Genomic DNA, 20499 nt, shown 5'->3' with positions numbered 1-20499 from the left:
ACACACACACACACACCATACACACACACACACCATACACACACACACACACACACCATACACCATACACACACACACACCATACACCATACACACACACCATACACCATACACACACACCATACACCATACACACACACCATACACACACACACACACACCATACACCATACACACACACACACACACAGAGCACACACACCATACACACACACCATACACCATACACACACACACAGAGCACACACCATACACACACCACCACACACACACACCACACACACACACACACACACACACAGAGCACACACACACAACCACACACACACAACCACACACACACACCACACACACACACACACAGAGCACACACACACACACACACACCATACACACACACACCATACACACACCACCACACACACACACACACACACACAGTTAAAGACCAGCACTTGTGAGAGAGTGAGAGTGTGTGTTTCCATGAGACCGATGTGAGGTGAGATGACACAGAGATAAGGTGTGTGTGTGTAGGTAGATGTGGAGTCAGGTGGCTGAGCGGTTAGGGAATCGGGCTAGTAATCCGAAGGTTACCAGTTCGATTCCCGGTCATGCCAACTGACGTTGTGTCCTTAGGCAAGGCACTTCACCCTACTTGCCTCGGGGAATGTCCCTGTACTTACTGTAAGTCGCTCTGGATAAGAGCGTCTGCTAAATGACTAAATGTAAATGTAATGTAGATGTGTGTAGGTAGATGTGTGTGTGTAGATGTGTTCGTGTGTAGGTAGGTGTGTGTAGATGTGTTTTGTGTGTAGGTAGGTGTGTGTAGATGTGTTTGTGTGTAGGTAGGTGTTTGTGTGTAGGTAGGTGTGTGTGTGTGTGTGTGTGTGTGTACCTGTCCTCTTGGGGTCCTTGTAGTCTGGCTGGGGTTCGATGTAGGGCTTGAGCTCCTCCTCCTCGTGACCAACGTTCATCCATCTGTCCCTCATGATCTGCTGCTGGGGAGAGCAGGTACACTGCTCACAAGATCTGGGGGTGTGTGTGTGGGTGTAGATGTGTGTGTGTGTAGATGTGTGTGTGTGTGTACCTCCAGGCTGCCTCTCTTGGAGGGGTTGAGGATGAGGAACTTCTTGAGCAGGTTCTCACAGTCTGTAGACATGTAGAAGGGGATCCTGTACTTCCCTCTGAGCACACGCTCCCTCAGCTCCTGCAGGGGGGGGAGGGGGGAGGGAGGAGAGGGGAGGAGGGGGGAGGAGGGGGGAGGGAGGGAGGGAGGGAGGAGAGGAGAGGGGAGGGGGGAGGAGAGGGGAGGGGGGGCAGGAGGATGGGGAGGAGAGGGGAGGAGAGGGGAGGAGAGGAGAGGGGGGGGGGAGGGAGGGAGGGAGGAGAGGAGAGGGGAGGAGAGGGGGGAGGAGAGGGGAGAGGGGGAGGGGGGAGAGGGGGTAAACAAGTTACTTTACTGGACACACACACACACCACCCTGATCCACACACACACCACCCTGATACACACGCACACACACACCACCCTGATCCACACGCACACACACACACCACCCTGATCCACACGCACACACACACCACCCTGATCCACACACACACACACACCACCCTGATCCACACACACACACCACCCTGATCCACACACACACACCACCCTGATCCACACACACACACACACCACCCTGATCCACACACACCACCCTGATCCACACACACACACACCACCCTGATCCACACACACCACCCTGATCCACACACACACACCACCCTGATCCACACACACACACACCACCCTGATCCACACACACACACACACACCACCCTGATCCACACACACACCACCCTGATCCACACACACACCTTGAGGTTCTGCCCGTCGAAGGGCAGGGAGCCGCTGACTAGCGTGTAGAGGATGACCCCCAGGCTCCACACGTCCACCTCAGGACCATCATACTTCTTACCCTGGAGGAGGGGGGAGAGGAGGAGGGAGGAGGAGGAGGAGAGGAGGGGGAGGAGGAGAGGAGGAGGAGGGAGGTATATTCTCACTGAAGAGGTCTGTGTGTGTGTGTGTGGATCAGGGTGGTGTGTGTGTGTGTGTCTCTACCTGGAAGAGCTCAGGGGCGGCGTAGGGGGGGGAGCCACAGAAGGTGTCCAGCTTGTTGCCCAGGGTGAACTCATTACTGAAGCCAAAGTCTGCTATCTTGATGTTCATATCTGCATCCAGGAGCAGGTTCTCAGCCTGGGGGGGAGGGGGGAGGGGAGGGAGACAAAAGAGAGAGAGGAGAGAAAGGCAGATAAATATCAGTTTAATACTGTCAGATCAGGCCCGTGTGTATGTGTGTGTGTGTGGGGGGGGGGGGGGCAGGTGCATGCTGGGTAGAAAGAGTGTGTGTTGAGTTTACTAAACTTTGCGGAGCGAGGAAGGCTGCGTTGCCTGGCAACAGTCGCAGTGGCACAAGGAGCTCACGCACACTCAGCAACGAGATGACATCATCGCTTGACAACAAACACTGTCTCTCTCTCTCTCTCTCTCTCTCTCTCACAGATACAGACAGGTCTGAGGGCCAATTAGCAACAGGAATGTAGGGTGAGGGGGCGGGGCTTACCTTCAAGTCTCGGTGTACTATGTTCTTTTGGTGACAGTACTGCACTGCAGACACAATCTGGAGGGGGTAGGGAGGGAGGGGGGAGGAAGGGAGGGACGGAGGGGGGAGGGAGGGAGGGACGGAGGGAGAGGTGTGACTCTCATATTCTTGTATCACAAATATCGAAATCTGCAACCACACACTCCTAACCAGCTCCACACACACACACACACACACACACACACACACACACACACACACACACACACACACACACACACACACACACACACACACACACACACACACACACACACACACACACACACACACACACACACACACACACACACACACACACACACACACACACACACACACACCTAACCAGGAAGTAAAGAAGTACTAATACTTCTATAGTGTATTTAAGTAGATTTCAGATTTTTCTGGTATCATTAATTTACTATTTATTTTCTGAAAACTAAGCCAGAATGAGGTGTGAAACAAAAGTTTTGAAAGTTTGACTAAATATAAAAAAAAGATTTGGAAAAAATATATAAACTCTGGTGTGTAATAAAAATGTTTCGAAAGGTTTAAAAAGTAAAAAAAAACGTAAAACTTTTGAAAAAAAGGTTAAACTTTTGGTTCAAAAACAGACACTTCATTCACACACTCACCTCACACACACACACACACCTGTCTGAACTTGGCGCGTGCCTCCTTCTCTTTCATCCTGCCGTGAGCCACAAGGTAATCAAACACCTCACCTGGGAGAGGATGAGAGGATGAGAGGAGGAGAGGAGGAGAGGATGAGAGGAGGAGAGGAGTGACAAATGCCATCAGGCTGTATTGAAGATAAAAACCCAGGAACCTTATTTAAGCTGAGGACAGTGGGACTATTTAAGGGGGAGGTATTTAAGTGTTGCACGCTGGCAGGGGTGATTTGAGCGCGTCACACACCTCCACTGGCGTACTCCATCACCAGGTACAGCGTCTTCTCTGTCTCAATCACCTCAAAGAGCTTGACTGTGGGGGAGGAGGGGGGGAGGAGGGAGGGAGGGGAGAAGGAGGTGAGGGAGGAGGTGAGGGAGGAGGGGGAGGAGGGAGGGAGGGGGTGAGGGAGGAGGGGGGAAGGAGGGGGGAGGAGGTGAGGGAGGGGACAAGGAGGTGAGGGAGATGGGGGGAGGAGGGAGGGAGGGAAGAGAGGGGGCAGGAGGAGAGGGGGCAGGAGGAGAGAGGTGGAGGGATAGAGGAAGGGAGGAGAGGGAGAGAGAGAAATTGAAGTAGGGAGGGAGAGAGGGAGATTGGAAAGAGGGTAACAAATAACATGGAAAAAGAGAGGTTCAGATTCATTACATCTATTCATTTGTAATTTAAAATGATTCTCTCATTCATCAACCTTTACCTATGTCAGAATGATTCATTTAGACTCAACTCGGTTTAAATGACTCAATCATGTTAGAATGAGTCATTCATTCATTTAAAACAGACACCATAAGACTCACCTATGGTAAAATGATTCATTCAGACTCACCTATATTTGGATGATTCAACAGCTTCATGATTCTCACTTCCCGGAAAAGCTAAAAGGAGGAAGATAATTAGAACTGAGGTTGTGATTGTGTGTGAGTATGTGTGTGAAAGAGTGTGTGTGTGTGTGTGTGGGGGGGGTGAGTGTGTGTGTGTGGGGGGGTGAGTGTGTGTGCGTGTGTGTGAGTGTGTGTGTGTGTGGGGGTGAGTGTGTGGCGTGTGTGTGGCGTGTGAGTGTGTGGCGTGTGTGTGTGGGGGGGGGTGAGTGTGTGTGTGTGTGTGGGGGGGGGGGGGGGGTGAGTGTGTGTGTGTGTGTGGGGTGAGTGTGTGTGTGTGTGTGTGTGTGTGTGGGGGTGAGTGTGTGTGTTCCCCACCCTGGCCTCTTGAAAGAAAGTAATTGAGGCCCTCTTCCTGTAATTACACTGAACTCTGACAACTACACCACGAGGAGGGAGGGAAAGCAGGGGAGACAGTGAGGGAGATATGGGGGAGGAGGGGGTATGAGGGGGGAGAGACATGTTGGTGTGGCTACAACATAACAGGCGTGTGTGTGTGTGTGTGTGTGTGCACACTCACCTTTTGTAGACTAGAAGAGTTGAGTTGGGTCTTATCAATAATCTTCACCGCCACCTAAGGACAATACATGATATTAGAAACACAGATCACACACACACACACCAACAGAGAGAGAGAGAGAGTCACTATCCATCCTCTCATTCTGATGTCTCTTTGTTCATGGACTCTTTGCTCTCGTTTGGCCCGAGTGTGTGAGTGTGTGTGAGTGTGTGTGTGGCTTCTTGCTAACGGTCATGTGGAGTGTTATCAGGGTGTCAGGCACACACACACAGCTAGCAAGAGCTGAGACTGGAGAGGCGAGGGGGAGACAGACAGACAGAGAGATAGAATGTTGAGTGGTTCCAGTCAAGAGCGAAACATGGAGCATTCACCTCACCCCTCCCCCCTTTCCTCACCCCTCCTCCCCCCTTTCCTCACCCCTCCACCCTTTCCTCACCCCTCCTCCCCCCTTTCCTTCCTCCTACTCTCTCCTCTCCCCCTCCCCTCCCCCTCCCTGACACCAACAGGACAAACAGACCCCAGGCTCAGCACAGGAAGCAGGGACACCAGGACAGGAAGTAACACGACAGGAAGCAGTTCCATCCTGACAGGAAGTGATGCGTTACCTCCTTCCCTGTGAGGACGTGTCGTGCCAGTTTGACCTTGGCGAAGTTGCCCTTCCCGATGGTCTTCAGTAACCGGTAGTTACCGATGTGAGGCGTCTCCTCCGCCGTCGTGGCAACCGAGTTCCGACACCGCGGCATGCTGGGACGGCTCCCGGACTTGGAGTCCGGCTGACGGATAGATGGAGGGGAGGGGGTGGAGGGAGGGGAGGGAGGGAGAAGAGAGAGGGGGAGGAAAAAAAATAGTTAACTTCTCATAGGCACACACACACACACACTTTTCATGCCAGTCATCAGACAGAGTTTCAAGCAGGACAAGCGAGGGTCTCAGAGAACTGTGTGTGTGTGTGTGTGTGTGATCCAAGCAGACAGGTGAAGGGGGATCAGGGTGGCCAACTGGCTCCAGGGAGACCAGACACGACACCCACACTGGCTGTGTGGGTGTGTGTGTGTATAATCTTTGTGTAAACATTAGCCAAGCTGGTGAAGACGGAAGTTACATCACTGACCTCTCTCTCTCTCCCCCTCTCTCTCTCTCCTCTCCCCCTCTTCCTCTCTCTCTCTCCTCTCCCCCTCTTCCTTTCTCTCTCTCCCCCCTCTTCCTCTCTCCTCTCCCTCTCTCTCCTCTCCCCCTCTTCCTCTCTCCTCTCCCCCTCTTCCTCTCTCTCTTTTCATTCTATCATCTCTTTCCTCTACTTATCCACACTCAAACACACCTTTCAGTGATAATTATAGATGTGGACACATTGTGACGACGTCAGTTTTTGTGCTCATTCGACAACTTTGCTGCTAAACGCACACCCACACACACTATTACACACACCCACAGCTTCTAGTACAACAGCAGGTTTAGGCCTACACCTTGCATGCATACCAACACACAGAAACACAAGGCACAAGTGGCACACCCTCTCCCTCTCCCTCTCTCTCTCTCTCTCTCCCTCTCTCTCCCCCTCCCCCCCTCCCTCCCTCCCTCCCTCCCTTCCTCTGTAATACTGGTGCCAGGGCTCTTGTTGAGTTTGGACACGACCCTCATTATCACTGACCTTTAGTAAGGTGCTGAGGATCTCACGCACACACACGCACACACACACACACACTGTCCCAGGTCTACACTTAGACAAACCCCGGTATTCTATGTACACTACATAAATAAGTGGAAGGAACACACACACACCTCTCCTGTCTCTAGGTCGTGATGGCTGTGTTGCCATGGAGATTAGTCATTCACTGGAGCAGCCCCCCCTCCCTCCTTCCCTCTCTCTTTTCTTCTCCCTCCCCCCCTCTCTCCCCCCTCTCTACCTGTCACTTCCTTCATTCCTCACTTCAATCCCTCCCTACATCCATCTGCATCTCTAAACCCATCCTCTAATCTGTTTCTTTTCTCTGACCTGTAAATGTTCTCTCTCTCTCTGCCTTCATTATACCTCTCAGCATCTCACTATCTACCCTGAAACTGCTTCTCACAAAACCTGCCCTCCTCCTCCTCCTCCTCCTCCCTAGCCTCCCTCCCTCCCTCGCCTCCCTCCCTCCCTCCCTCCCTCCCTCCCTCCCTCCCTCCCTCCCTCCCTCCCTCGCCTCGCTCGCTCCCTCCCTCCCTCCCTCCCTCCCTCCCTCCCTCCCTCCCTCCCTCCCTCGCCTCGCTCCCTCCCTCCCTCCCTCCCTCCCTCCCTCCCTCCCTCCCTCCCTCCCTCCCTCCCCTCCCTCCTCACACACAGACAGCTAAGTCAACCCTGAAAGGCTCTAACATGGAGGTGATACACTGTGTCTCAGTCTGCTGTGAGACTGCCCAAATGTGTGTTTGTATGTATGTGTGTGTATGTGTGTGTGTGTGTGTGTGTGTGTGTGTGTGTGTGTGTGTCGGCAGTGTTGCCTGTCACAAGCGAGATCTAAATAAAGACATTCACTTTCTGCTCCAGCAATGTAGATGCGTGTAGGTGTGTGTGTGTGTGTGTGCGTGTAGGTGTGTGTGTAAGCTTGGGTGAGCGTGAACAAGCGGGTGTGTGAACATGTGTTTGGGAGAGTGTGTGTGTCTGTACACAGTGTCAGGCCATGGTGACAGCCACGCTCAGGAACAGATGGACGACAAGATGACAGAGGAAGTGGAAGAACAACGGACTGGTGGCACACACACACACAACTTCCACATAGACTTTGTTAAACACATAAATACACACACACACACACTACACAACAAAATGATGTTAGCAGAGCTCTGAGCTGCTAGCATACATTACCCAGACCTAACCAACAGACACCAGAGACACTGATCAGACATACACAGACGATGAGGGGAGCGAGGGGGGAGCGAGAGAGAGAGAGAGCGAGAGCGAGAGCGAGAGAGAGAGAGAGAGAGGGAGAGAGGGAGAGAGGGAGAGAGGGAGGGAGACAGAGAGAGAGGCGGAAAAATCACACTAAAATGTGAAGCCGAACACACACACACACGTACGTATGACATAAAACGGTAGAAAACGTACAGCTAGACACCCAGAGTAACTGGAAAGGCCAGTTTTCTCCTTCTCTCAGACAATCACAATCACACACACAATTACGCCAGAGGAGCAATTGTGTGTGTGTGTGTGTAACCAGACGCCTCACCTGAAGACACAAAATATTGGGTGATACAAGTGTGTGTGTGTGTGTTCTCAGCCGGCCGTTTATGTCAAAGAAACTGTATTTGAATCCAGCCAATCAGGGAAGGTCTCGCCAGCTCCCTAGCCCACTCCTGATTGGTGTTGCCCCTGATGTCAGGGGGCGGGGCGACGGTCTGCCTGACCAACCTCTAGAGATCTCTGGACCAGGTGAAAACAGCTGGCAGGGAGACCAATACCCAGCTAGAGACAGACAGACAGTCATGATAGAGACAGACAGACAGTCATGATAGAGACAGACAGACAGACATGATAGAGACAGACAGTCATAATAGAGACAGACAGACAGTCATGATAGAGACTGACAGACATGATAGAGACAGACAGACAGTCATGATAGAGACAGACAGACATGATAGAGACAGACAGACAGTCATGATAGAGACAGACAGAAAGTCATGATAGAGACAGACAGGTAGTAATGACCCCCCCCCGCACACACACACTCACCCCCCCCCCCCCCCCCCCACACACACACACACGTAAAGTGGATCGGTGGTGTCAGGTCTCTGGACACACGAACCTGAGAGTTGACACGCTAAGGTGTGAATGTGTGTGTGAATGTGTGTGTGAGTGTGTGTGTGTGTGTGTGTGAGAGAGTCTCCAGTTTGTCTGGACAGACAGAAAGGTCTCCAGGTTAGAAAGACAACCTGCCTCTACGACACGATAAATACACACACACACGCACACAACTACCTACACAAACACACCTACGTACACACACCTCCTTTGAAAACACTGGCTAGTCTAGTTCTGGCCATAAGTGTTCCTTGTTAATTTTCTCCATTCATACCAACATTAGAAAGGATCTGTTCAGAGGCTAGTCATTACCCCACCCCCCCTCCACACCTCTTACTTCTCTCTAGACCATTGATTCTCAACCCTGGTCCTCGAGTACCTGCATGTTTTAGATGTTTCCCTGCTCCGACACACCTGATTCAAATGAATGGGTCGTTATCTAGTTATACAGAAGCATGCTAACGACCCTTCATTTGAATCAGGTGTGTTGGAACAGGGAAATATCTAAAACATGCAGGACAGGGGGTACTTGAGGACCAGGGTTGAGAACCACTGTTCTAGACTACACCTGGTTTTAGCAATCTGCATTCACCTTGCACTGTGAGTCACCATCACAGCAGTAATCAATACCACACACACACATATACACACATGAACGTTGCTCTCAGGAAGTAGTATCTGACATGGGTAGAATGTCCACACACCCAGACCATCCCTATCAGTATAGCTATGGACCCATGGTAACAAAGCATGCTAATAGCAACACACACACTCTCTTTCTCTCTGTCAAAATCATATCCTTCTTTCTCTCCCTTCTCCTTTGACACCGTCTCATCTACACACCCTCCAAAGACAATCTTCACGTTTTTCTCTTCGTGTTCTCTCTTTCATTCTTCACATCTTAGAACGTCTTCCCGCTTGCCATCTTGTCCCTGTTCACACGACCTACCTCCCTCCCACACACACACACAACAAATCAGTGCGTGTTAACGGTTAGGCAGTTCTTAGTCTACACACACAGGCGTGGTGGTGATCGGCCTCTCCTCTTTCCAGGTGACAAACAAACACACACACACCTTCGCGTGACGTCACCGGTGCGCCCTTTAGAAAGCCCTCCAGACCTTCGTCTTGCCCAGATGCCGTTAGTAAACCGGAGATGATCCGAGTTCGGTTAATCTACAGCAGCTCCCTCTCCGCTCAAACCACGAGACCGTGGTCATTACACGACGACGATGATTAGCCGTTGTTTATCTTTAACGATTACGAGAGCTTGGCACAAGTTAGAGAACTGGCTACAAAATACTTAAGAGCTCTTTTAATGATTAGCCACATCAAATGGTTGACGGGCTTCTTTGGGGACCGTGTACGCCAACACAATAGTAAAGACACGCAGCCATTCATGGCCGGATGCTTTCTACGGTGGGAATGTAAGCCGTTAGCCAGCTTGCTTGATATATGTAAGAATAGGTTATGATCAACGTTAAACAAAAGCAATTTACCAGACCAGATACTTAAAACTCAAGTTTGCGGTTGTATTACCTCGGCGTGATGTGATCAAGCTTGACTAATTCACTGTGTGGTATGAGAATGCGGTCACACGGTACAATGATGCCATGAAAATAATCAAATTCTATGACTCAGTCAACAAAAACTAGAGACTAACCAGTTGACGAGCTTTCCGAATTGCAAACCCCTCTCAAGTTTCTGGCAAGCTTTAAAACTGAAAGGAACATTGTACAAACGCCACTAAAAAGCAAAGTGAAAGATTAGAAGTTAGACTACGTTATGGGGGCTGAAACTTACCTGGCTAGACGAATTTTCAATGACAGCCAGCAATGGCGCTCTGGTCGACATCTTCAAGGATTTAGAAAAACCGGGGGTCTGGGAGAGACGAATAAAAAAGTTCAGGCTACTATGTTCATCTAGCCAGCTTCTGAGATAGCGAGGGACCCCAAATATTCACAACTTGGAGGAAAAAGTTGTTCCTTTGCTGGCCAGATAGCTAGCCAGCCAGCAAGCCACACGACTCGCTCCGTGTGTTCAACAAGTTGATTCCCTCATTAGCCAGCGGTTTGCTAAGTTAGTCAGCTAGCTAGCTGCAGGTACACCTCCCATAGCGACGAGAAAAGAGTAATTTCCCGAAACTGAAAGAAACGTTCAAACCGAGAGTTGGTGGTTGACAAGTGTAATTCCGTTTTCCAATCCTAGGAAAGCGAACGCTGCCAAGTTTAACTGATAAGGAGCGTTACTAGCTAGCAAGCTAATAAAAGTCCCTAAAAAATCTGATGAGCTATACGTTTAAGTGGAGTCAAAGTCCAAATTGAATGCTAACCACTTGGCTAGCAAGTGCGACAACCTCAGCTGTCAAAAAAACCCGCTGGCGCTATCAGTGTCTATTCCAAGAGCTAAAAATCAAGTCCGAGGACTTCAAAACTTCAGGCCAAGTGGCCCCGGTGTCGACCTTCCTTGCGGTTGTAGAGAAAATCCAAATCTTTCCGGTTGGTCATCCAGTCTCTGTTAGAAGAATGTCATAATAGTGTCCCCACTCTGTTCCTACCGACATAACCAGTTGAACATTCCGCCTTTGTTTTTCAGCTAAAACGGGTTCATTTCTATGCGTCTGCAAACGGCAGATCACGTTTGCTAGCTAACGTTACTGGCCAGCAAAAATCCACCAAAATCCACGGAAATCACCGTCTTCCCGATTGCGTGATTTGAATAAGGTCGTTCAACTGCTACACTGCTGCAGTGTGTTGGTAAAAATTCCCGGCGTTTTACCAGTGCCCGGTTGATTTCCGTGGGGCGTATAAACGATTTAAGTTCTACAATCCATTCTTGGCAACAGGGCTTTTTCCGATTCCTCGGTGGACTGGGAGTGCGTGTCAACGGGCGAGTGAGGCAGAGCTGCGCCCGAATGCAGCCTATGCGCACGATCTACCGATACCGGAACAAGAGCAAGCAAACATGGCTGCTTGCACCACGACTGGGGAGAGGAGGGAGGCGCGCGGTGGGAGTGCGCGTTCAAAGTTCGGACAGAATCGGTTCCATTCGGAAAATCCACAGGTGTTCGTTAGTGCCACCAGCGCACGATTTTAAAAGCGGGTGTAAAAATGTTCACTAGACTTAAGAACGGTGTTGAAACGTTATAAGCTGTCACCATAGCAACGACACTTGACAGGTTCCTACAATCCACAACCGGGAGAAAAACGTTCAGCCACATTATTCAGTGAAGATCACTGACGGTAGTCTGTACTGCCACCTTGAGTCGTGACGTAGGGTTTGACAGGTGATGCACGTGTATCTGGTGTCGCTTTCTCTCGTTGACTTTGCTTACGGAAATTTGCTAAACTAAGGAGTTTCTTAAGTTGCCTTAAGGAGACATGTAATACCAACGAACCTATCAAATATAATTTGGAAAAATATTGATGTACATTGCTCTATTATTTGGTGATAAAGCAATATTGGAAGTATTAAAATCATTAACATTTAAAATAACTGATCGTAGAGTCTCAATCCTTCCACAAGTCCAAAGTAATGCTGCAAGCAAGTCAACAAACTCCACTTCCACAGCACAAAAACAGATTAACGAAAGCACAAACTCAACAATTGTTTAAACTATATTTTTTAATAAAAGGTCCCTCCCAGTCTCTGATTACAGAAGAAACAAGATGGTAGAAACCTGTCTGTTTTCACTCTGTTAAAACATTCACCTGAGGGACAAGATGGTAGAAACCTGTCTGTTTTCACTCTGTTAAAACATTCACCTGAGGGACAACTTGAACATATAAAAATATCTAGGTAAAAAAAAAATATATATTGATCAAGCCTTTAAAACCCTTTTTGTTGTTACAACCTCCTGTATCGGCCAGTACAGTCCAGAAACATCAAACATTTAAATACTTTAACATCGCATAGTTTAACAGTTTAGAACAAAAACACAAAATATGTATATTTATAAAAAATACAAATAGAGAGTCTAATTTGTCCCCCATTTCCCTGAAGCACTTTCAGTAGTTCTTAGCTTTTATCCATCAGTTCGTGCTCGGCAACCGTCGTCAGGTCGGAATAGAAATTCCCCTCGTTGTCTCCGCCCCCGAACACCAGCAGGGTTCTATTGGCCCCGCCCTCCTCTCCCTCCCCCGAGAGGCGGTTGGCCGTTGTCATGGTGATGATGGAGTGGCCGGCGCGAGGCACGGAGAGCTGAGGGTGGAAAACCTCAGTCCAGCTGCTGGTCTCTGGAAAAGGAAACAGGAAGTGGTCATCGAGAGGACAGGAAGTGGTTGAAAGGAGGAGTTGGTGAAGTTTACTACCTCCCCCTCCCCCCCCCCCCACCCCACACAGACTCTCCCTATCTACCCCCCCTCCCCCTTACTTCTCCCCCCCCCCTCACCTGTGTTGAAGATGAAGGTGTCGGTGAGGGCGTGCTGGCCGTCGTACCCCCCGTGGAGCAGGAACCTGGATCCTGAGAGGGGGGCGTTGCCGTGCCAACACCGGGCAGACGGGGCGCGGCCCGACGTCCGCACCGCGCTGAACTCCATCAGACCTGGGAGGAGACACGGGGGTGGGGGCTGTGATGGGTGGAGCTGTGTGTGTGTGATGGTTGTAGCTATGTGTGTGTTTGTAGGCTGTGTGTATGTATTTATCTACAGGAGTGTGTGTGTGTGTTTTACCCAGGTCCAGCATGTACATGTCATTGTAGCAGACAGGTGTGTCCCAGCCGCCAAACATGAAGATTTTACCCCCCAGCACACAGGCAGAATGACTGCAGAGAGAGAGAGGGGGAGGAGGTGGAATATCTGTGTTCATATAGCAGTCAACAACCTTTTTGGTGCCAATGTGAGTAGGCACAGTAGAGAGAGAGACAAAGAGAGGTAGAGAGAGGGAGGTAGAGAATAGACAGAGAGGTAGAGAGAGAAAGAGAGAGAGACAGAGAGGGAGGTAGAGAGAGAGAATGGAAGAGGCCATACTGTCATTAACTTAGGAGTGCTAGCATTCTGCTGTGTGTGTGTGCACACGCTCAACTCACCCTGAGCGTGGGGCAGGCTTGTCGCCCATGACAATGGGCTGGTACCATATTGAGAGCTGGGGGTCGAAGATGTAGAGAGAGTCGCTGCAGCCATCAGGCTCTGGGTGGGGGCGAGGAAACACCCCCCCTAGGACAAATAGTTCGCCCCGGAACATACTACAGCTGTGGTAGGCTAGGGGGGGGACCTTACCCTGGGCCTGAGGAGAGGAGAAGAGGATGTGTACTGTGTGTGTACGTGTGAGTGTGTGTAATGTGTGTACTGTGTGTGTGTGTACATGTGAGTGTGTATGTACCTCCACTGTGCTCCACCTCCAGCTCTGCGTGTCCAGGATGTGAACATCGTTGAACCACTTCCTGTTCTTGGAGCCGCCGAACACGAAGATTCGTCTGGAGTCGGGGTCGTAGGTCGCCGTGTGGCCAATCCTGGCCTCCGGGGTGGGGCCTTCCGCCAGCGTCTCCGCGGCAACCCAGGACATGTCCTCTGATTGGGTGCGAAGGGGACAGGAAGTGAGGTGTCGGTCAGCGGGAAGTCTGTTGTGTATGTGGTCAAGTGTGTGGGTATACTGTGTGTGGTATGTATATATATTTGTGTGCGTGTCTAAACCCACCTGTACACAGCTTCCACATAGGGTCCTTACAGAACTGCATCCTACAGCCCTGTCCTCCAATCAGGATGGCTGTCTGGGGGTCGATCAGACACATACTCTGACCCCAGCGACCTGACGGACCAGCCAATGAGGCTGCAGGGAGCGAGGGAGGGTCAAAGGTGAGAGGGTACCAGGAAGTAGGCTGCATACACACATGGAGAATCTCTTTCCGACACACAGTGATATACACTCTCCCCCCCTACACACTCTCTGTCCCTCCCTCCCTCACCTACCAGTCTGTGTGGGAGTCTTGGCCTGTCTCCCCCGACCCCTGGGGGGGTTCTGAGAGGTGCGGGTCACACCCCCCTGCTGGAACAGCCTGGTCTGACCCCCCTTGCCGTGACCTTTGACCCTCCTGAGCGGGGTGGATCTCTGCGGCGAGTCGTCGTTGGGACCCATGTTCTCCTCTTCCTCCTCTCTCCTCCTCTTCCCCTCCCGGACAGCAGGGGGCGCCACAGAGCACTGGAGCAGAGCACAGCACACTCACTACAGGGCTCTACTGAAACGTTCTGCCTACGGGACATCTGTTGCCGGGTAGATTTCAAACGTTATATCTTTTCGTCCCTACAAAGTTACGACACAAACTTAGGAGAAACTGACTGATTAGGTTTCATTGGATTCTTCAGATCACACAACCGTGGTGATCGTGTCGCTTGATACATGAGTTATGTTCAAACTGGAGGAGAGACAGAGAGAGAGACAGAGAGAGAAGCTACTTGAGCTTATTGAGACTCGGCCGGAGGCTGCGTCTCACCTCTGGAGTGAACTCCTTCATGGCCAGGGTAACAGCTGGCTCAGAGAGGTCTGCTTTCACCTGGAGGAGGGGAGGGAGGAGGGGAGGGAGGAGGGGAGAGGGAGCAGTGTGAAGGGGAGGAGGGCAGACGAGGAAGAGGAAGGAGAGGAGGAAGAGAGAGCAGGGATAATTCGGTCAGTTAATGTGAAGATGGATGCATGAATGAAGGGATGAATGGAGGGATGTACGGAGGGGTATTTACCAGGTCCCCTCCTTCCAGGGTGATGGTCAGCATCGCCCCCTCTGTCCAGCTCTCCTCCTCCCACCTCTCCCAAGACAGACACCTGGAGCACAGGGCAGGTACAGACAATGTCACTAGTGTGTGTGTGTGTGTGTGTGCACATCAGAAAAAGATAATCTTTGGAATAAATATTTACATGTCTTCCCCTCACCACCCCTCAAAGCGATGCAACGGTTGCACGTATGAAGTACTTTGTTCATCAATTCAATCTGTTCACTGAACTAAAATGTGCAAAAGACCAATGAGCTACATGAGCGACATGATACAGGTGTGTTCCAGGGGTGATATTGACCTACTTGTTGTATGGCGTCAGTTTCCCGATTGTGATCGGTACTCGGTTCGCGTCGTTCAGCTCCGCGTTGACGCAGATGCGCTCGCCCCACCGGCCACTGGAGAACAGCACCACCTGCCGGGCATCAGCTGGTACTGCAACACACTTCCAGGCTGACCCATTGGCGCTGCGATAAAAAGTTGTATTTTTAGTTGGTTGTAACATTCCTGGCAAATTTACGCTAGATTTGAATGAGCACGTTTAGGTAATGATCGCTGAATCGCGCACTTGGTCTTTCGATATTTTAATCGACATGATATTATAGCTTAAATGTATTTTCTGTGCAAATGTGACGCTCGTGTTCTTGCTAGCTAGAAAACAAGAGCCTCACGTGCTTTTAACACTGCAACGACCCTGCAAACATGACAAACTGATATCATTCAAATACTTCTTTCAAAGAAAAATCACTTATTTGTAAATGCACAACACAAGTGCGCCACTATGCATGCAGTGAACTTTACCATAGAAGTTTACGGGGCGCTTCGTTGATTCCGAAAACGACGAATACCCCAAAATCATCCATCTTGCGTTTCCTTCCAGAAGCAAAGAAGGTTTGCTCGCTAGGAAATATATGTTACCCGCGCCTCACTGTAACAAAAAAAGCGCAAAACGTAATGTACTGTTGTTGCTCCATACGTCTCCCGCCACCGTTGTCCATAAAATTATGAATGCCGCGCCAACAAACAGTTCAGGAACTTTGGTGTCAGTCACCAGCCAATCAGAGGCTTTAGTTTGGCCGCGTCGGTTCAACGCGTGTGTGTTCAAGAGCCGAAGTTGTAGTAGGGATTAAGTACTGTTTATAATTACAGGTTAACAAACAGTCAGTAGGCTATGCTTTCTCAGATTCCTCCGCACTCATTACATTATAATTAATCAACCTGTTGACTTGTGTCATTCGAGTCGACACTTTCAGGTAACAACATTTTAACATCCTATTTACATATTCTACTTTATGCAAAGCATCCAATCCCAATCAGAGTTGACAAACCAGAGTTGACAAATGACGTCATTCGCCAACGGATTACATCTGTTTATAATTAAGACAAATATATTATATTCATTCATACCAGTCGAGCTGTTTATTTCGTATTTTGTCCAAGAGTACTAGACAGTGTAAAAAGACAGGAGAAAGTATTTATCTCACATTTTATGGGTGCGTGCTCTAGGTGTACTGAATGCACAGCATTTTGTTTATGTTTAGAAATGTGTGGGAGTTAAAGGAAGAGAGAGTGAGTATTCTTAATATTTGTAGCGGACTCGGACTGCACAAAGTCAGCACGAGCCCACGTAGGGAGGAGACAGCGATACCCAAGGAGAGGGAGCGAAGCAGAAATATATCGTTATTGTAGCGGTCATTTATATCAATTACTCGCGATTCGTCTATAGGTTGAATGAACAGGTAAGAATTTTATTATTATTTTGTAGTTTTTATTTATTTTATTTATTAAGTCTTACGTTTTTTACTTTCGTTTTTAACATATCCGCCCAAACTATTACACATTTCTCAACCCAACGCTCTATAGGCTAAATCATCTTGCGTCAGTCCATTTCTAGATTTAGGCGGTGTCAAAAAAGTTTTTATTCTCATTAAATAGCCGAAGTGTGTGTTGTACATGCGCCTATTGTTTCTCAAGGTTATGACTCGCTTTACTCAAAGATGTGTAGTCTTGTATAGCATACAGTCTGTTAGGGACCTAGCCTGAAGTCCTCCTTCCTCTATCTACTTTCCCCCTCTCTCTTCTTATCTTGACTCTTCTGCTGCGCTCTGCTCTCGTTCTCCTACCCCTCTCACTTCCACCACTCCTGCCTGTAAACTAACTTTAGATAATTCACTCACATTATAAATAGTTGATCAAGCAACCGGAACATTAAAATATTGTGGAAGCCACCACTGACGTTTAATATTTTAGAATTTCTCTCCCTTTGAGTTGTACTTTGGGGTCTATTTTAGCATGACCATATTCTGATTTTCCAAAAAGAGGACAAGGGGCAGTACTAGACATCAGTCAACAGCTTAACATGTGGTTTCCATAATACTAAAACGGGTGATTCGAGAGTTTCATTTTCAATCAGATAAATCAATAATCATAATCCATTTTCATAATTTCAACGGTAAGATGTCAATTTCCACGTCACTACCAGGATGATTGTATTTTTTTTATTCAGCAATAATAACAACTAATTATTGCACACATATTTTACATTTAGTCATTTTAGCAGACGCTCTTATCCAGAGCGACTTACAGTAAGTACAGGGACATTCCCCCGAGGCAAGTAGGGTGAAGTGCCTTGCCCAAGGACACAACGTCAGTTGGCATGACCGGGAATCGAACTGGCAACCTTCAGATTACTAGCCCGATTCCCTAACCACTCAGCCACCTTACTCACATATATTTAAAAACTGATCAAATCACAGTTGTGGCCATTCTAGTATTCATGTTTTCTTTCACAGACTGACTGTATGGAGAGCCCGGGCTGTAACTGTCTATGACGGGGAACCAGGAGAACCAGAGGAACCAGGGGAACCAGAGGAACCAGAAGAACCAGGGGAACCAGAGAGACCATGGCGAGCACTCAGCAGTTCGCTCTGGAGTACCTTCAGAATGGCCGCAGGTCCCTCGAGACCCACCTCCAGAACCCCTCCATGGTGACGGAACAACTGAGAGATCTCAACATCGTCCCAGAGAAGGTGCTGCGAAAGGTCAGGTCGTTCAAGAAGAGGTTGTCCCAGACGAGAGTGCTACTCAACGAGGTCACCAAGAGGGGAGAGGTTGCCAGTTATGAGCTGTTGAAGATTCTGTACGAGAACAGGCACAAAACATTACCCAGAACCCAGTCCAAGCTGGGCCCAGATCTACACCAGTGGATCAGCTGCTTCTCCTTTACCGAGGACCCTGATTTACAGAGTAGTCCAGCTTCAGGTAGGCCTGGCAACCTGCTAATCTGTAAAACCTACTGTAACATTTTAAAGTGCTGCGTATGAGATGGCAATTGTTTTGGTGTGTGGCAATACACCAAAACAAGTCATCTAAGTGTAGTTTTATCATCCTGAAATGTAAAATTATGGGCATTCTGGTGTATCACCAAGCCTTTGCATCAATGCTATTTTGTACTGTGACAACCTCATTACATGAACTCTTATAGAAAGACTGAATTTGTAAAATTGTTGTCTTTGTCAGACCTTGGGCCGTGCGAGAGATACAGGAAACAGCTGAAGATGAAAGCAACAGAAGTGGTCCAAGCGAAGCTGGACCGCAGCATGAACTTCCTCAGAGACAAGTGGAAATCCAAAATACACAGATGTGTGTATTTTGTGTCAAGGAACACTTTTTATTTCACCAGGCACTGCGAAAGTAACAAGTTATTTATTTATTTTTTACTGCCATGCATGTGGTTTTGTAAAAAAAATGAAACTGTTTGTTGTTTAAGATCTCGATAAAAATGACACTCGTAATAGTGCAGTGGCTTTATAAAATTGTAAAGATGCCCCACATTAGGAGAATACCTTGTAAAATGGACAAGACTTAGAAAGTTCTCAGAGGAGAATCATACTTCATCTAGTTAACAAGAGGGAGGTATTGGACTTGGTGTGATTTCATGACCACTGATACTAAACTCAGATGGCTGAGCGGTGAGCGAGTCGGGCTAGTAATCTGAAGGTTGCCAGTTCGATTCCCAGCCGTGCCAAATTACGTTGTGTCCTTGGGCAAGGCACTTCACCCTACTTGCCTCGGGGGAAATGTCCCTGTACTTACTGTAAGTCGCTCTGGATAAGAGCGTCTGCTAAATGTAAATGTAATCTAAATGTAAACTGTTTAGAGATGAACAAATCAGTCTCCTTATTTAGGATACTCGTATGTACAGGTTCAGGGATAGTGTTAGTTCTGCCTCTACTGAGGACTTAACAAAGTTTCATCTCCTGCCCCCCGTATCAGAAAACAACGTTTCCAGTGACGGTAAACACGGACTACGATGGATCAACACGTTATGCAACATAATAGAACAACTGAAGAAAAAAGAGATGAAGAAGTTGAAGGGATTGATGAACAGCTTGGAGACACACGACCCCATTCCGAAGAGTTCCCTGGAGAAGGCGAAGGATGCTGTGACCCTGGCCGACCTCATGGTGGCCACATGGGGCACGGGGGGCTCCATTTTGGTCACTAAGGAGTTAATGGGAAAATTACCTCGCAATGATCATGCTGTAACCTCATTGCTGAATCCCTTCCTGGTCGCGGCCTAGGTTACTGTTGCCAGGGGCAACTCTGACCTATAGAAACAGAACTCTACATTATGGTAGCTAACAGGAGCTCCTTAAAACTAAATTAATATGCAAACGATTGTTATTATTATCATTATTACTGTTATGATGATTATAGGGATAACTAGTTGTGTACTAATGACATCATGTGTTTCCCATATTTTATATTACATACAGCAGAATAATGCACCTGTTTACACAAAGCTCAGATCTCAGGATACGGTGCTTCTAGGTTCAGTTTTATATTTACATTTACATTTAGTCATTTAGCAGACGCTCTTATCCAGAGCGACTTACAGTAAGTACAGGGACATTCCCCCCCGAGGCAAGTAGGGTGAAGTGCCTTGCCCAAGGACACAACGTAATTTTGCACGGCCGGGAATCTAACTGGCAACCTTCTGATTACTAGCCCAACTCCCTCACCGCTCAGCCACCTGACTCTCTCTTTCATAAATGTTTATAAAAGTATACATGATAATTATTTATTGGAAGCTGTCATTAAAGGTGCTGTAAAGCAAATTCCATGTTTTGCTTCTCAGTACATTATATACGTGTGAAATGAGTTGCTGAAAGCATGTGCAAAGCGCGAAAACTTTGTTGCACTGAAATGTGGAGTTAGACCGTTGAACAGTTTCTCAACCGTTTTCAGCTCAGGTTTTGTATAGGCGGGGCAAAACCCAACCTATCTATGTCACAGCGACCTATCTACGTCAGATCACAGACGGTTGCATTCT

At 48.6% G+C, this 20499-nt stretch overlaps 3 protein-coding genes across 3 annotated transcripts in view; 1 reads left to right on the top strand and 2 right to left on the bottom strand.

Annotated features, from left to right (window-relative positions):
* Window positions 1-11399, bottom strand: part of mark2b (MAP/microtubule affinity-regulating kinase 2b) — a 16927-nt gene extending 5528 nt beyond the window's left edge. Inside the window, exons 1-11 of the mRNA XM_067261990.1 lie at window positions 10270-11399; window positions 5300-5467; window positions 4695-4748; window positions 4123-4171; window positions 3549-3614; window positions 3285-3355; window positions 2610-2666; window positions 2108-2242; window positions 1864-1965; window positions 1088-1207; window positions 896-998 (exon numbers count right to left, since the gene is read on the bottom strand). Of these exons, the coding sequence (XP_067118091.1) occupies window positions 896-998; window positions 1088-1207; window positions 1864-1965; window positions 2108-2242; window positions 2610-2666; window positions 3285-3355; window positions 3549-3614; window positions 4123-4171; window positions 4695-4748; window positions 5300-5467; window positions 10270-10320 (976 nt within the window). The 5' untranslated portion in view covers window positions 10321-11399. The remainder of the gene's footprint in view (window positions 1-895; window positions 999-1087; window positions 1208-1863; window positions 1966-2107; window positions 2243-2609; window positions 2667-3284; window positions 3356-3548; window positions 3615-4122; window positions 4172-4694; window positions 4749-5299; window positions 5468-10269) is intronic.
* Window positions 11400-12078: 679 nt separating this feature from the next.
* krcp (kelch repeat-containing protein) lies at window positions 12079-16133 on the bottom strand. The gene is made up of 11 exons (XM_067261697.1): window positions 15966-16133; window positions 15470-15631; window positions 15135-15216; window positions 14894-14953; window positions 14373-14601; window positions 14101-14232; window positions 13786-13973; window positions 13493-13689; window positions 13137-13228; window positions 12857-13009; window positions 12079-12701 (listed from the first exon to the last, which is right to left on the bottom strand). The coding sequence occupies exons 1-11, from the start codon at window positions 16025-16027 to the stop codon at window positions 12484-12486; spliced, it is 1575 nt and encodes a 524-aa protein (XP_067117798.1). The 5' UTR covers window positions 16028-16133; the 3' UTR covers window positions 12079-12483.
* Window positions 16134-16805: 672 nt separating this feature from the next.
* On the top strand, window positions 16806-19747 carry LOC136967987 (uncharacterized). The gene is made up of 4 exons (XM_067261989.1): window positions 16806-16903; window positions 17957-18425; window positions 18684-18857; window positions 19440-19747. Exons 2-4 carry the CDS (start codon window positions 18068-18070, stop codon window positions 19745-19747), a joined length of 840 nt encoding a protein of 279 aa, XP_067118090.1. The 5' UTR covers window positions 16806-16903; window positions 17957-18067.
* Window positions 19748-20499: the final 752 nt, after the last annotated feature.

Source organism: Osmerus mordax, chromosome 23 (assembly GCF_038355195.1).
Source record: "Osmerus mordax isolate fOsmMor3 chromosome 23, fOsmMor3.pri, whole genome shotgun sequence".
NCBI lineage: Eukaryota > Metazoa > Chordata > Actinopteri > Osmeriformes > Osmeridae > Osmerus > Osmerus mordax.
This window is presented reverse-complemented; position numbering and strand designations above follow the sequence as displayed.